Here is a 15148-nt window from a genome sequence, read left to right on the forward strand (position 1 = left end):
TTATATGATGCGAACACATAGTACGCATCACTGGCACATCCAGACCCTGAGATAAAGGGGGGGGGGGGAGGTGTCAAAAAATTCGGACCTCAGTTTGGTCTAAAAATAAGGGGGGCGGACCCCTCCCCTGGATCTGCTACAGCGCATTCAGGGCTGTCAAAAAGTTTTTAAATAGCAGGCTGATAATGAATAGTAGGCGGCTTTGGAACTCGCACCAAAGGCACAAGTTCTTGAGGGCCGAGGCATCTAGCAACATTTTGAAAAACAGAGTCTCAGAAATAGCGTTTCCAGAGGTTTTCAAGAGGTATTTTGCACCGCGGACGTCAGGTTGTTTCGTCAGAATACACACAAGACTGGGAACAATGCCGTCGAAATGTCCCAGTCATCTAAGACATCGCGCGGTTTAAACGTTTTACAGATCTAAACCTGTTAGAATATGCGTTCAACGTCATTCAAAACTGGGAAACGGATTCCTTACAATTTTATTCGATGGTGCTTACTTTTTGTTAGCAGCTATGGTAGAAGGAGATCAAGGTAGCCGGCTAAAGAGAGCTAACTAGCCGGAGGTTTTGGTTGGCTACCATTCTCGTCCCCAGAGCCCGACAGCCCTGCGCATGCGCTATTCTTAGATTAAGTAGGTATAATTTTCTCGCGTCCGTTCGCAGACCTACAAGAAGAAGATATTTAAGTTATTCCAAGTTGGGTGTAGAGACTATTTTGCTTTCTGGCCTCCGCCTGTTTTTCTATGGCATTTTACTTGTTTTTAATCTTGATAAGTCCCACTCAATCCGGAGTCTGTGGATGTTCCTCACACGATCTTACTTGGACGTCTCTCTGCAATGTTTCCAATTCACAAAAACTTGACGCCGTCGTAGCTTTGAAACAAGCGGCATGTCAGGATGTCGCTACTACTGGCAAAACAGAGGTATTGTTTTGGGGAAACGCTTAAAGAATTCACGACGAAGAGTGTCGTATCTCTCGCCACTAACAGACACAGCACGGTTGAAAAAGCCGTGATAAAGCTCTCATTAGAAGTTCACCTTACACATGATCAAGCTTTTTGGGAAACTTAAATTGAATGATAAGAAAAAATAAAGCTAAATTTACAATTTCGAATCTCTATCGTTGCCTGTACTGGCGCCTGTGCAGAGCATTTCGCGCATGCTTATTACGTTTTTCTGCTCTCAACGTAAGTAGGCAGTAGGAAAAATGCTAAATGTCAAGATTGTTGCACTACAATGTTGACTTTTTTCCATATGAATTATCAGTTGTCTACTTAAAATCGCTCTCATGTAATCAGACCCAAGCGCTGCCTTGAACTAAATGATTGAAAAGCATGGAAACCGTACCAGAACGTCCCTGGTCTAATCAAGCTCAGAACATAGTTATTTTATCCACATTATTCCTCGTCATCTTCATAGACGCCGCAGCATATTCATTGTATGCACCATTTTTCCCAAGCGAGGTGAGATGTTCTTCAATTCTATTCATTGAAGGCATTATTTACAATATTTTCAATGTCTCACTGTTTTTCGAAATGAATTTTCGAATGTAGTGCCTTTATAGAATAAGTTATACCTAGTAGTGCCCACTGATAACAGATCTGAAAATGCAAATTTTCTGTTAATTAAATGCTTGTCTTTGTGTATACCTGATTAATTTAAGCCTAAAACCAGAGCTCATTTTATTACAGTCACTATCTATAGAGCATGGTGTAGTTCCAGAAAATATCCATGCCCCACTCCCCCCCCTCCCAACAAAGGGCACTTTTTGTTTTAGACCCCTACCCTCCTGGACCGAGTTGTTCAAAGCTGGGTTAAGATAACCCAGGGTTAGTGCGAGATTTGAATTCAGATTTAAAAGCTTAAAAAGCATTTCAGTTTTAATTCTTTTTGTTTGCAAGTCGATGATTGAAAGCTCTAAATGTAACAGAGAAAATTATCCGAGAAAATGCTTTTGAACACAAGAAAGAGAAACCCGGGTTAAGCGCTAATCGGCCTTTGAACAACTAGGCCCTGAGGAAGTGCTTGTCATACCCCTCTTTCCCCAGGAATTTCCGTGATTTTTCCATTTTGGCTGGGTACCCTTGGAAAGGATATATTTCCGTCAAAAATGTTGTTGCACTGTACTATTATGCGAAATGTAATTGCTTTTGCGATATAGTGAGAAAAAAAATTTATTCATTTTAATACATGATCTAGTAAACTCAATTATTCGTTGTAGAGGTCTTTGATCAACGGTAGGCCACTGCCGGAGGACCATGGAGGCGAATACCTTCTTATACTACAACACTACCAACACTACACGAAAGATGCCAACTGTAAAAGAATTAGTTATACATTCAAACTAAACACCAAGTGAACTTCTTTCAGTTAAAACATGATATAAAAGAAGGCTTAGAACAGTACCACATCACGGTGAATATAATCGCAATACCATAATAAGCAACAGATAGATAGGCGGAAGTTTATTCTTGAGCCGATGACAACTTATTTTAATACAAAGATCAAAGATCATCAATGAAAACAACAATTCTTGTTTTGAAACACTGGAAAAAAGACTTGGAAAGGCCACTCCCATTCCCCTCGGAAATCGCCTTCTTTGGACCCCCCTCCCCAGAGAACTTCCTTTGCCCTCCTTGGGGAGAGTATGGATATTTTCTAGAACTGCAAATTCCATAAAAAAAATTTCAGTTTTGCTGTAATTAATTCCATTGGGTTATAGGTTAGTTTACAAGTTAATACAAGCATAAGCATAAGTAGCGGGAGGAGACGCGCTCTTCGATCTTCCTAGATAAATCCTCTCCTCGCAGGGTAAAGCATAAGTAAACAGAGCACGAAAATTTATTCATAACTTTACTATACAGTAATTACTTCCGTCTCATATTAAAAGCTTAGATAAGTCGTTTCCACAAGTGTAATTAAAAGCGACTGAAATTTGCGAGTCAATCGATAATTCCCTGCAAGCATTAGCAGAAAAATAAACCATCCAAGTTACAAATCATAAAAAAAACTCTTGATAACCGCGCCTTTTTGTTCAATCAGTTCTGCCGCTAAACTTTGGAATGATTTACCGCCGCCACACATAAGATTGGCCCCTTCTGTCCTGAGAGCATTGTAGTTTTCATTTGCCATTTTATTGCACCTTTGTTTTAAACATCCATGCCACACTCATGGGAATTTATCTCTCTTTACTTCAAATCCAGCCTTTGATCATGATTTAATTCTGGTGGAAAAAGCAGTGTAATTATTATGTTACTTTTTAGGCCTTATAATCACAACCTTATTGGTAAGCCTTCTCGCCCGAACTTCTTCTTCTTCTTTTTTGCATAAAAATAATGTAATATTTTTTTCTTTTTATTTAAAATCTTTATTTTTTTATTAGGGAGAAGATAAGGGAGTATCCACCACTGTTGTAGGATTAATCTTTGGAACTTATCCATTGGGAATGTTTATCTTTTCTTTAGCGTGCGGATTTGTTGTAAGTGGTTTCCGACATTAATTTACGGTACAATAAATGACAGGTCAATTATAAATTACTTTACCTGTTGGCTCTATTTAAATTGTTTCCTAAGCAACTTTAATACACAGATGACATTTTATATCACAATTACCTCGATTTACACGGGTTTTAATTAAAATAGAATGCGTTCAATTGATTCTCAAAAATAGTAGATCCAAGATGTCGGATGGTTCCAATTCCTTATTCAATAATATATGACGTGATCACAAGATCACTTCCACTGTTAAAGATCATAATGTGTTAGCCAACTTTATGATTTTATCAATCAAGTTTTAACTAGTTGTTGGAAATGATGAGTACATTTGTATTATTCTGTGTAATTTCTGTGGCTGCTTCATGAGCGGTTGTTAAGTTATAGCGTAGGGGCCTTCGGACCCCCGGAATCAGAAAACGTCTGGTCTGAATACGGGAAATAATGACAGAGATATTTAAGCACAAACACTTTAATTTTTTTACTAAATGAATTGTAAACTCAATCTTTCAGATAACAAAGTTTGGTGCTTTCTCCGTGCTTTTGTCAGGATGTCTTGTTTGCGGAGGGTCCCTTATTATGTTTGGGTAGGCTTTCTTTCTTTCTTTGCGGATTCAAAAATATGTAACCTCAGATCAGGCTCTGTTTTTTCTTCGATTCGTAAATTTAAAAAAAAAACATTACGACGGGCAAGGAGAAACGAAAAGAGAGCCTGATACAAACCTTTTACGAAACGTCTGCTGCCCACTTTTTTCGATTGATTGACATTTGCCGAATCAGCCAACCAAAATTACTTCCGTTGCATGCTTTATTAGTATGCAAATTTATCATACGCGGGATTAAAGCAGACTCGCTGACTTAAAAAATAGCTTTCATCTTTTTTTGTCTTTTTTTCGCAACTAACAATAAAACAGTCATCCAATCACATTTAACTTCTTGCGAGATTAAAGGAGATCCTGAAGGTTATTTCTGCTGCCATAGAAGGTAAAACGTTTTCGAAAAGACGGCGAGACGATGTTCTAGTTTAAATATTTTGGCTGGGAGCGCTCGATTTTTGAAATTCTGAAATTTCTTTTTCTCTTTTCTGTTGCCTTGATATTTTCCGCGGCAATTTCCGCCAATGTTCAGTGCATAAATCTTTAAAACTCTTGGAGAGATATATTGCCAACTTTTTCAAAGGATATATAAATTATCTCAGAACAAACAAAACGAGTTCTCAAGTGCATTTAATTTAGTCCACTCGCAATTTGTGAACTTACTAAACAAACAAACGTCTTAAAAAAGTATTTTTTCATAAATCTATTATTCTCTATTATCACCCGCTTTGGAAAGACGAAACGACACTAATAAAACTGCATGCTCAACTGACCTAAAACGAAAATAAAAACAGTATTGCTTATTAAGTGCAAACTCATTTTGTAGTTCTCCTTAGTGTTGTGTTGTTGTTTTATTGTAGGTCCGAAAAGCTCGCTAAATTTATTAATCGAAAACAGCCAACGAGCTCGGACAACAGTTTTCCTGGTTTATTTTTACAAAAAGCGAAGGCAAACAACAAGTCTTTTACCTTAACTGCACTAGCAGCTTTTATAATAATGCCTACAAAAATTCCCGTGAACAGCGATGCGATATTTTTCGTCTATTTTAATAAACTAAAAATATCGTCACAGCTAGCGATTGAGGTTTCTTTCGCAGTGACTGTCTATACTTGCGTAACGTTCAAAAGAAACCAGTTTTAAGATGGACAGTATTTTGACTTGCACTTGTTTGTTGGTAAATCAAAAGGCATCTTGTTCGCTGTCAACAAACCTGCAGAGGGATTGAACTCCGCGATTGAAACTCACATTAGTTCCGTAAATGAAGCAAATTCTGAAAAGATATGGACAAACATTTGAATTTTCTGAATTTGCATGACACGTATTAAGACATATTTTCCTACCACAACACCGTAAAACACTAAAAAAAAGATAGCAAAATCCTTTTCTTTGCTGACGGCGGATCATTCAACTTCCGTTTATTTCAACAGTCAATCAGATCCTGTGGCATTGTTCTAACAGCCAATCAGCGTTGCGGCCAAAATCTGGCCGCAATGAGCACAAACTTCTAAGACTTTGGATCAGGCCCAATTTTAGCGGGAGCACGTAAGAGGCAATGTATGAGACTGCTTAAGTTGGGCCTGATCTCAGGTTAAAAATATCCGGATAAATGTGGACCGAGGCCTAAACGAGGCATTTGGCCCACGCGAGAACAACAGCAACAACAAACAAAAAGTCAAAAACAACAACAACAAAAAATAACACCATTAACCTTAAGGCCATCAACAAAGAAAACAATAAGCCAACCAGCAGGTTTTTTTGATCTCGGCAAGACTACAGACCATCGGCAATCTACAGGCCAAATACAGGGCACAGCCTTCATAGTACAGTCCACACCCTTAAACCGTTTACAGCTTGTAAGAATAAAAGCTGTGAGTACAATTGAAAATGACGCGTTACATCTCTGCTACAATGATACATGGTTACGACTACGGATAAACGTATATGCAACTAATGGCACTTCTATCGAAAAAGCAATTAGGAGATGGCAAGAAAATGAAATGGGTGTAATTATTATGGGTAAAGATTTACATGTATGCCCCAGGCCGTACTTTATAGTTACTTGAAATGATGGCGGCACTTTGAAAAGAACTAAAAAAAAAATGATTCATACAAATTTTATGTCGGCTTAAACCTTATTCCTTTCGCTTCAGTAGTTTAAGAACAACTTGTCATAACAGCCCGGAAGGTTTCCTTTCACAATTTTGGGGTCAACGAAACCCGCGTTATATATGAATACGTTTATGTTTCACAGTGAACTGCATTTGTATAGATGAAAAAAAGCAGTTCATTTTGAAACATTTCTTACAGTAACCATCTAATTTGTCTTATTTTGTTTTAGACTTTGTGCCTTTATTTCCGATACAGCTATGTTCGTAGCTTTCTGTTTTCTGCTGAGAGCGACTCTTGCAATAGGAGGGTCAGCATCAGAAGTCGCAGCCTTATCCATACTCATAGGGAAATTTCCCAACAATGTTGGAGCAGTCACAGTATGTTATTTGTGTTATGATAGCGGAACAATTAGTTCCTTTGGTAAAGCACTGGTCTGAATAACGTGAGGTCGAGTGTTCTGTCTCAAAATAATTCAGGACAAAGATGCTGCCTGGCGCCTGCAAAACCTTTGCCTGTCTTGGATGACAAATCCGGCAGAGCTCGGCAGGGAATAAAGCCAATGTCCTAGATGGTAATACACGCTTTAAACATGGGAATAAGAGAGCATTTTTGTCCCAAGCATTTACTAAGTAAAACATGCAAAAGAAAAGTGAACACTGATTGGCTCGTCTGCCTGCCTCCGCCTACTTTGATTGCATGGCCAGAGTGACTCAGATTTTGAGTTTCCGACGTATGTTGTCAAACGCAGAAGTACTGGAGACTGAGCCAAAAAAGGTTGAATGTTCATGTTAATAAAGACTCGTCCAGTTCCCTTTATGCCGAGGATATCCTTTTGTTCTTAAAACTGGAGTTAATAAGGTCCATTTTCACTGGCGTGAAAAAAAAAGAAGGAACTATAACGAGGAAATGCTCGACTCATTAGCTTTTTCGTTCCTTTTTTTTTCAGTGTTTTTACAGTGAGAAAATTGACTTTTCAATCACATTTTTGGTTTTCTCTCTACCCAACGAAGTGACACCTTTTAATCAATTAAAATTGACTTGACACAAACCTCTTTATTCCTAATAACCTCTACTATTTTCTTTTGTTTTCGCTTTCTTAGGGAGCCAGAGCGACATCTTATGGAGTTGGGCTTTCCCTTGGTCCAGCTTTAGGAGGATTTCTTTACTCGGTATGTTAAAACAGAGAAAGCTTTATAAATATGAATGCTTTTTCTCGCTGCTTAATGTGGCTCCATTATCCAAAAAACGCATTAAGCTATGGTAGACTTTTTGTCATAACTGTTTTAATTTTACGAAACTTTGGAAGGAACTACATCATTCAGCTATGAAAAGAAATAATCGGATTTTACTGATGTTAAATAATTTTTTACGAAATTAGCGGTTAAGTGGATCCATCGCATCTAGTAAAAAATGTTGCTGATATTTTTGACTGAAATTTCTGGTATGGGCTTTTATTGATATAATAACTGATGCCATATTAATTTCAGAGGAATCGTTGGAGCAGAAATCCGTAACTAGAAAATCCTTTGAAATCCAGCTATGAATTGAAGGAACCACCAATTTGAATTTTCTAATTTTCTAATGTTTGCTAATTCTTGAAACAAAGCCGATTACCAATCGTGTTATTATTTAAGAGGTACTCCTTAGTATTAGAAACACTATAAATTGCTCCAAGCCTTGCTCTGAAGCGAATGACTTGTTCCTCAACATTTTTGGAATATCCTTCAACAGTTTTGGCTGAAACCTCCCCTACATACATTTTTATTACAATGCATCTTCATTGGCTTTTTCTGCTGTGCATTGCTGCAAATTAGACAAATAGGTGCTCGTCCTCACGTGACAATGATTTTCCAGGTCATGAAACGGGAGGGTTTTGATCTGAGAGTACAGTATGTTGCCCAGTATCCGGTCACTTAAAACAAAAAACGCTTTGCAGCGCCCTTTTTAGTTTTCGGTAAACAAAGTATTTCGAATGGTAGCTGAAGATTTCAGCTTTAAAATGCAAGTTTTGGCGGGTTTACAGCTTGAGAAACAGTCGCAGAAGGCGCCGTTCTGTTCGGAAGGGAATCTAAGACAGTCTTGGATTCTGGCTTCCAAGGCGTGGATTTTGGATTCCAGGTACTTGATTCCGGTCTTTGTCAGTGGAACCTGGATTCTGGATTCCAATCCTTAGTAGGATTCCGGATTCCTTGAGCTGCATTCCGGATTCGAAAGCCCGGGATTCTTGATTGCACAAGCAAAATTTTCCCGGATTCCACAGGCAAAAATCTCCCGGATTTCGGAATCCGTATTTGGCCTTACATGGGGGGGACGGGTGAGTAAACTTTTCATGGCTAATATTTATGCTGTCTACATTGCAGTAAAACTGGTGTTGTTCATATAAGGGTTGGTAATATGTAATATTTTCAAAGAAACTGGTTTGTATTTTTACGTGAAGATACTTAAAAAAGTCAGGTTGTCAGAAAATTTATTAATTCTTCTCGAAATTCAATCTGTCTGGAATAACGGAGGCCAGGAACATTCACTAAGTACTGATGCCAAGTGCCCAGTGTCCGGCCAGTTTTTGCTTTCCTGTGTAATGAATTGGTTGCGTACATTAACCGGGCAAGATTTATGTCATATCTATAACAATAATTAAAGCTTAGGTTATACAATGTAATTCTACTCAACTCCTTATGGAAATTTTCTTGACTCATTCAGAGGCGAATAAGAGGCGAATTGATTTCCTATGCACGGCTTGTTTCGCGTGACTGCAGTGCATTAATTTTTCTTTATATAACTGGAAGCGCGAAGTTGAAACGGGGATTCTCACACAAATGGCGGGGGCGGCAGGGGCGTAGTCAGCAGCCTATAGACCTGTAGGGCCGAGCCTACAAATATTTTGTTTAATTGCTCTAAATTATGCATTCTTGGGGTGAGCTAAAAAGCTTAAATAGCGGTCATAACTGTTATCTACGTAATAAATCATATTAACTAAAAGAGCCATTAGCATTGTATTTATTTTTAAAAACTTGTTATATTACACATTCTTTGTAACTAGTCTCCTTTCAGTTATTTTTCTAGGAGCGAGTGTTAATTTTTGTTCTTATTTCTGACAACCCGCATCGATTATAGCTATGCTAATTAACTGCGGTTTGTAATGTTTATAACACACTTTCTTTATAAAAATGACTTGTTGTTTTTGCTGTTAGTGTTGGTGAGGCCAGTGGGTACTAGCCATACGTACAATTTTCAGGATATGTGGAAATGAAAGTCAGTTAGGCCTACAACTAGTCGAAAAGCTGGTTAAGCCCCTGCATGGGGTTGCAACGGCCTGAAAAATTTGTCATTAAAGGGACTGCGAGATGTGAAAGAAGGAGGAATTAGTGCTAGAAGACGGCAGCCCAAATGTGGAGACTGTGCACGAAGAAGATCAACACTGTACATCAGACTATTTGGGAGAGTGACCTTTGACCGGCGGAATGGCCCTTCTCCTTTTTTTTTTTTTTTTTTTTTTTTTTTTTTTACAAAAAATGAAGGAAAAAACTGGTTCGCAGATTGGCTAATTGAACTTGCATTTTATAGGAAAAATATCAGGATTTTTGTTAGTTTCTTTTCTCATTTTTTTCTCTCCACATCTCCAACTTTATTGATCAGCCCGCTCGTCATTTGTTACGTTTTGTTTCACGATGCTAGGTTCCCAGGTTGATTTATATTTTTGGAATCGAATGCCAGGCCACTTCGCAAGCTTTTGCAAGTGCAACAGAAGATTAAGGGCCTGTTTACATGGAGGCGGGGGACCCCAGGTAGGTGAGGCAACCGGCTTAGGTGTGGTAACCCGCCTGTCCATATAATCTCTCATTTTAATTTGATCACGTTTACATGATAGGTGGGGTGACCCGTAAAGGTGGGCAGCCCGGTCTGCCAGACCGGGTTACCCTCTCAGCCGGGGTTAAATTTTGCCATGTAAACGTTTCAAGGTGGGGTAACCCGCCTAGCCGGGGTCGGATTTGCGATACATCAAATTCGCGCAAAATTCACTTTGGCGTTGGCTTTGCATCATTATTAAAGTTAACAATTGAGAGCCACATCACTGAGGGTTTCAGCAAGAGCAGCAAGTGAGTGTAGAAGAGCATTAATCGCCAAAACACGTGGTTTGCCAGCATTTTTCTTGTTTACGTGCTTAGCGACCATTCAATAGTCTTGAGAAAGTGCACCCCGGGATAGCGGGGTTGTGACATTGCTTATAAAGGAAGGTTATGTTTTTACGCCACCTAAGCAGGTTACTTCACCTACCTGGGGTTCCCCACCTCTATGCAAACAGGCCCTGAAAGTCGCTTGTCTGTCGAAATTTATGTATAATTACATTGTTATTGTTGTGGCCGGATACTGGGCAACATAGGAGCTCTGCCAAAATATTAATTTCGGGATGGAAAAGAAGGCAAAAAAAAATGAAGCTGTCTTTCATCATGTTAAGGACTAAAAAGATTGTCTATGGGCCAAATTTCAGAACTATTGCGACCAAGAAAGGAAAGTTATTGCAATGTGTTAAAAAGAAGTGGCCGGATACTGGGCAACATGCTGTACAGTGAAACCTGTATCAAGAAGACACCCACAGTTACCCACGCCAGAGTCTGCGTACCAAAAATGGCTTTCTAAGAAAGTTCGTAACTCTTCGTGACTTTATATAAGAGGTTGTCAGCCTTCTAGTACAGGATGTCCGCTTAACATGGGGTCTGCTTCGTACAGGTTTCTCCGCTGTCATCATTCCGATATGATAAAATGTTCATATTTTAGAAAAAGGGAAATTATCCTTCTAAAACTCAGGCGAAGTCTTATTTGGGTCACGTTTTACAGCAATAAGTTGAACGTCAGATCTTTTATAGTCTTATTCTCACACACAGGTCGGTGGCTTTACAGCTCCGTTTACTGTGATAGGCTGTGTTATGATTTTCACAACTCCATGGGTTTTCCTGTTTTTACGAAGAACAGGTTAGTAAAGAAAACTCTAAGCTTCTTTATTTTGCATTGAAGAAATCTTTGGCCAACTAGCCTGTACCAGATTCTTGGACAGAGTGGACGAGTAAAAAAAGCGAGCATTTTCACGTCGTAGTCGTGCAAAAACGGAAAAGAAATGAACAAAAAAGTGTGACGTGCGAAGTTGTTGTCTTACCTATTGAATAAGGTTATGATCATGATTGGTCAAAATTGACCAATCATAGGGTTTACCAGGAGCTGGTATACCGGAATGAGGTATTGAAAACAATGCTTACAGGCCCCACTTACCCGTCTCTCGCCACCTCCCCCGCTGTTTTCTGGCATCTTTTCTCGATGCGCTTTCCGTACTATCTTAGAGCCTGGAACGCGCTACCCCTTACCAAGATTACGAATGAATATTTTGATGAATTTTTAAGGTGGCTTAACATAGCTTAATGTGCATCTTAAGCTCTCTAAGGAAAAAAATTCAAGGACAAGCTGAGAAAAGTTCCCATAGAAGAAATGCCAGTAGAAATTTCTTTTACAAATAGCATGATCTCTGCGCTCATTTGCGTTTTGAGCATGTGTACTTAGGGAGTAATGTGAGAGTGCTCGCTTCAGTTGACCGTCATAGACAACGACGATATCTTACAATCCAAGAGAGGATAAAGGGGACAGAGAGGGCATCCCCCATACACACCCTATTCCATAGGTAATTCGTCTCGAGTTATTTTTAAGACCACAGATCCCAAGGGGGATAAGACAACAGCCAATCACATAGCGCGAATGTGTTCCGCGTGGATGACCCGTGCTCAGAGCCACGCGTCCTTCACGAATTGACGCTGAAAAAAATGGCGGAAGACGCGGAGAGCGATAGTGCTATTCGTTTTGTCGACGAGAACGAGTAAAGAGAGATTTCTACTACAGCGGACTGTCAGCGAAATGGGAATTAAAAAAGAATCGCCCTTCCTCTCTTGTATAGAGCTAACAGTACATCAGGGAAATCCTTAACACACTGAATATTCTCTCAGGATCATTTATAATTTGCAGTTTGAAGAGAGCAATTCCTGGTTGATATTTATTCTTTTATTAGTCGTTTATTATTCAACAAAAATAACACTTGGCATCCTACTTGCTTTATTGTACAAACGACCGGTTTCAATAGACCGGCGAAATTTCTGAAATTACTGAGGTTACGACAACTTCGTGTTAAACTGATTTCACGGGTTGTCAAAGAGTCCAGCAATTCCCTCTTCCCAGGTGAGCGCCGACTCATTTCGCTTCAATATTCAGAAATGCTCTCGATCTCTTTACGCTTTCATTGCCATTCGCCCGACATGTTTTGCGCGGCGTTTAGTCATGCGAAACCTCCACGAAACATCCACGCAGCGCGCGAGGTAACTTTATCCCGATTCTAAAAATAACTCGAGACAAATTACCTATGGAATAGGGTGTGTATGAGGTATGCCTTCTCTGTCCCCTTTATCCTCTCTTGTACAATCTAATCATTAAATTTTAATGAAATTTTGCAGAAATCCTTTTCATATCGTAGTTCAGTCAATGAAAGCTTCAAAATGAAAGTTAAACAAGGAAGTTTTGCGACACAGTCTAGTTTTATAGAAAAGGAGATCATCGCAGTTATAGAGGCAACTTTCACAGTTGCGTAAAGAAAGCCTGAAAAAAAAATTCAGGCTTTTACGGGATTCGAACCCTTGATCTCTGCGATACCAGTGCAGCGCTCTTACCAACTGAGCTAACAGGCCAATTGGAAGTTTCTTATGAAAGCTTCTTCACTAAAAATGTCAAAACCTGTCCGTTATAATTTAGCTTAAATGAGGGTCACTAATTGTAAGCTGTGTGGAAATTTATCCGGAAACCTTAAGACTGGATTTTGCATAAACCTACTAAATTCAAAAGTTGACGCTTGTTTTCAACGATCATCCATGTTCCTACGGCAACGATCAAAATCTCGCGTTTCATCTAATGAATGTAATATCTTATAAATATATTTTGTCTATGCCAAATTTGGGCTTTACTAATGAACGGTAACGATCCACAAACTAAAGCTGCAAAGTTCGGAGAGCAAAATGTTTCTAAACTTACCTTCGGAAAATGTTTGGTTGATTTATCTATTTGCGCTGGAATTTAACACAATCTAATGTTCACTGCTATTTTTGGCTGAAACTTGTGTTTTAATGTAAACCTAGTAGTAAACTACTCGTGGAGTTTACTTGTGTTACCATTTTACTCAGAAAAACAGACCGACGAGAAAACAGCGGAGGAATCAACAACCATCTTCAAGGCATTACGAATTCCTGGTACATTTATATCTGGTATGTACACAGAGTTTTTCTAAATGTAAATATAACTTACAACAATAGATCTTGAAACATTTATGGCTAGCATAAGGTCTTTTTTTTGCCACCAGTCAGAGCGCTGTTAAGCAGGACATGGCAATCGAGACATTTATTTCAACACTTCATTGACAATCGCTGTATGTTGTTTCTAGCGCTTTCATTTGCCGTCAGTGGTTGTTCCTTTGGATATACAGAGCCCATTTTTGAACCCTATATGATACAGGTAAGCTTTTAGCATTAGTAGTAGTAGTAGTAGTAGCAGTAGCAGTAGCAGTAGCAGTAGCAGTAGCAGTAGCAGTAGCAGTAGCAGTAGCAGTAGTAGTAGTAGTAGTAGTAGTAGTAGTAGTAGTAGTAGTACTAGTAGTAGTAGTACTAGTACTAGTAGTAGTAGTAGTAGTAGTAGTAGTACTAGTAGTAGTAGTAGTAGTAGTAGTAGTAGTAGTAGTAGTAGTAGTAGTAGTAGTAGTGGTGGTGGTGGTGGTGGTGGAGGTGGTGGTGGTGGTAGTAGTACTAGTAGTACTAGTACTAGTAGTAGTAGTACTAGTAGTAGTAGTAGTAGTAGTAGTAGTAGTAGTAGTAGTAGTAGTAGTAGTAGTAGTAGTAGTAGTAGTAGTACTAGTACTAGTAGTAGTAGTAGTAGTAGTAGTAGTAGTAGTAGTAGTAGTAGTAGTAGTACTAGTAGTAGTAGTAGTAGTAGTAGTAGTAGTAGTAGTAGTAGTAGTAGTAGTAGTAGTACTAGTAGTAGTAGTAGTAGTAGTAGTAGTAGTAGTAGTAGTAGTAGTAGTAGTAGTAGTAGTAGTAGTAGTATCATTATTATCATTTATTTATTTTTCTATTATCTACTTTCTGTCCTTTTGCTTGGTAAGTGATCATGTTGTTTCTTTCTAATGTTTGTGCGAGCCAATCAAAAGTCAATCAATCAATCAATCAATTTATTAATGTCACAACGTGGGATAGGGTTTCCCCGAGTATCCGAGCAGGAGGCGCCTGTATAAAACTCATGACGATAATAATAATTATTATTAAAAACTGAATCATTGCAAAATGCAATTCTAGCATTTTGATTGGCTTAGCCGTTATGGTATATGAGCTATTATACCATGCTCTCCATATATGGTCAATCTACGCGTCAGTTTAAAATTGGAAGCTAGCTGAGATTTTTTTTCGCGAAGGATAGAACGGCGCCCGAAGCAAATCGTTTTAATTCATTTCTTAGAATACTGGAAATGCAATTTCATCGAAAGAAAAAAGACAAAAACAAACGAAAAAGCCACAAGAGCTTGTTTGAAAGTTTGTCCAAAAACACATGAAAATACATGGAACTAAAGTACCTTGACCAGCTACGAAAGAAGACAGGTGTTGTGTTTCTTCATGATCGCGAAGCCATTCGCCGATCGAGTCACTCGCCGATAGATAACTGCGGCTTGCTCATCCGACATCAAGAATATAAATCACAAGTAACCAGCTACAAATACAGGCTATGCAGCCATTCACTAGAGCAATCGAGGCGGCAGTATAGCTTCTTTTCTCGTTCAGCAAAACCAGCTTGTGGCTTCAAACAACTTCACAACAAGCGACCGAGGTAATAGTTTTTCTCCGTTGTTCTTACTTTTGTAACTGTACCGAAAATCCAAATT

At 38.8% G+C, this 15148-nt stretch overlaps 1 protein-coding gene across 1 annotated transcript in view; it reads left to right on the top strand.

Moving 5' to 3' along the window:
• The first annotated feature begins 6434 nt into the window (after positions 1-6434).
• LOC140938611 (MFS-type transporter SLC18B1-like) overlaps positions 6435-15148 on the top strand; it is a 28004-nt gene continuing 19290 nt past the window's right edge. The window contains exons 1-5 of the mRNA XM_073388109.1: positions 6435-6575; positions 7299-7367; positions 11082-11169; positions 13407-13487; positions 13664-13734. Coding sequence (XP_073244210.1) covers positions 6456-6575; positions 7299-7367; positions 11082-11169; positions 13407-13487; positions 13664-13734 — 429 coding nt within the window. The 5' untranslated portion in view covers positions 6435-6455. The remainder of the gene's footprint in view (positions 6576-7298; positions 7368-11081; positions 11170-13406; positions 13488-13663; positions 13735-15148) is intronic.

Source organism: Porites lutea, chromosome 5, assembly GCF_958299795.1.
Source record: "Porites lutea chromosome 5, jaPorLute2.1, whole genome shotgun sequence".
NCBI classification, from domain to species: Eukaryota; Metazoa; Cnidaria; class Anthozoa; order Scleractinia; family Poritidae; genus Porites; species Porites lutea.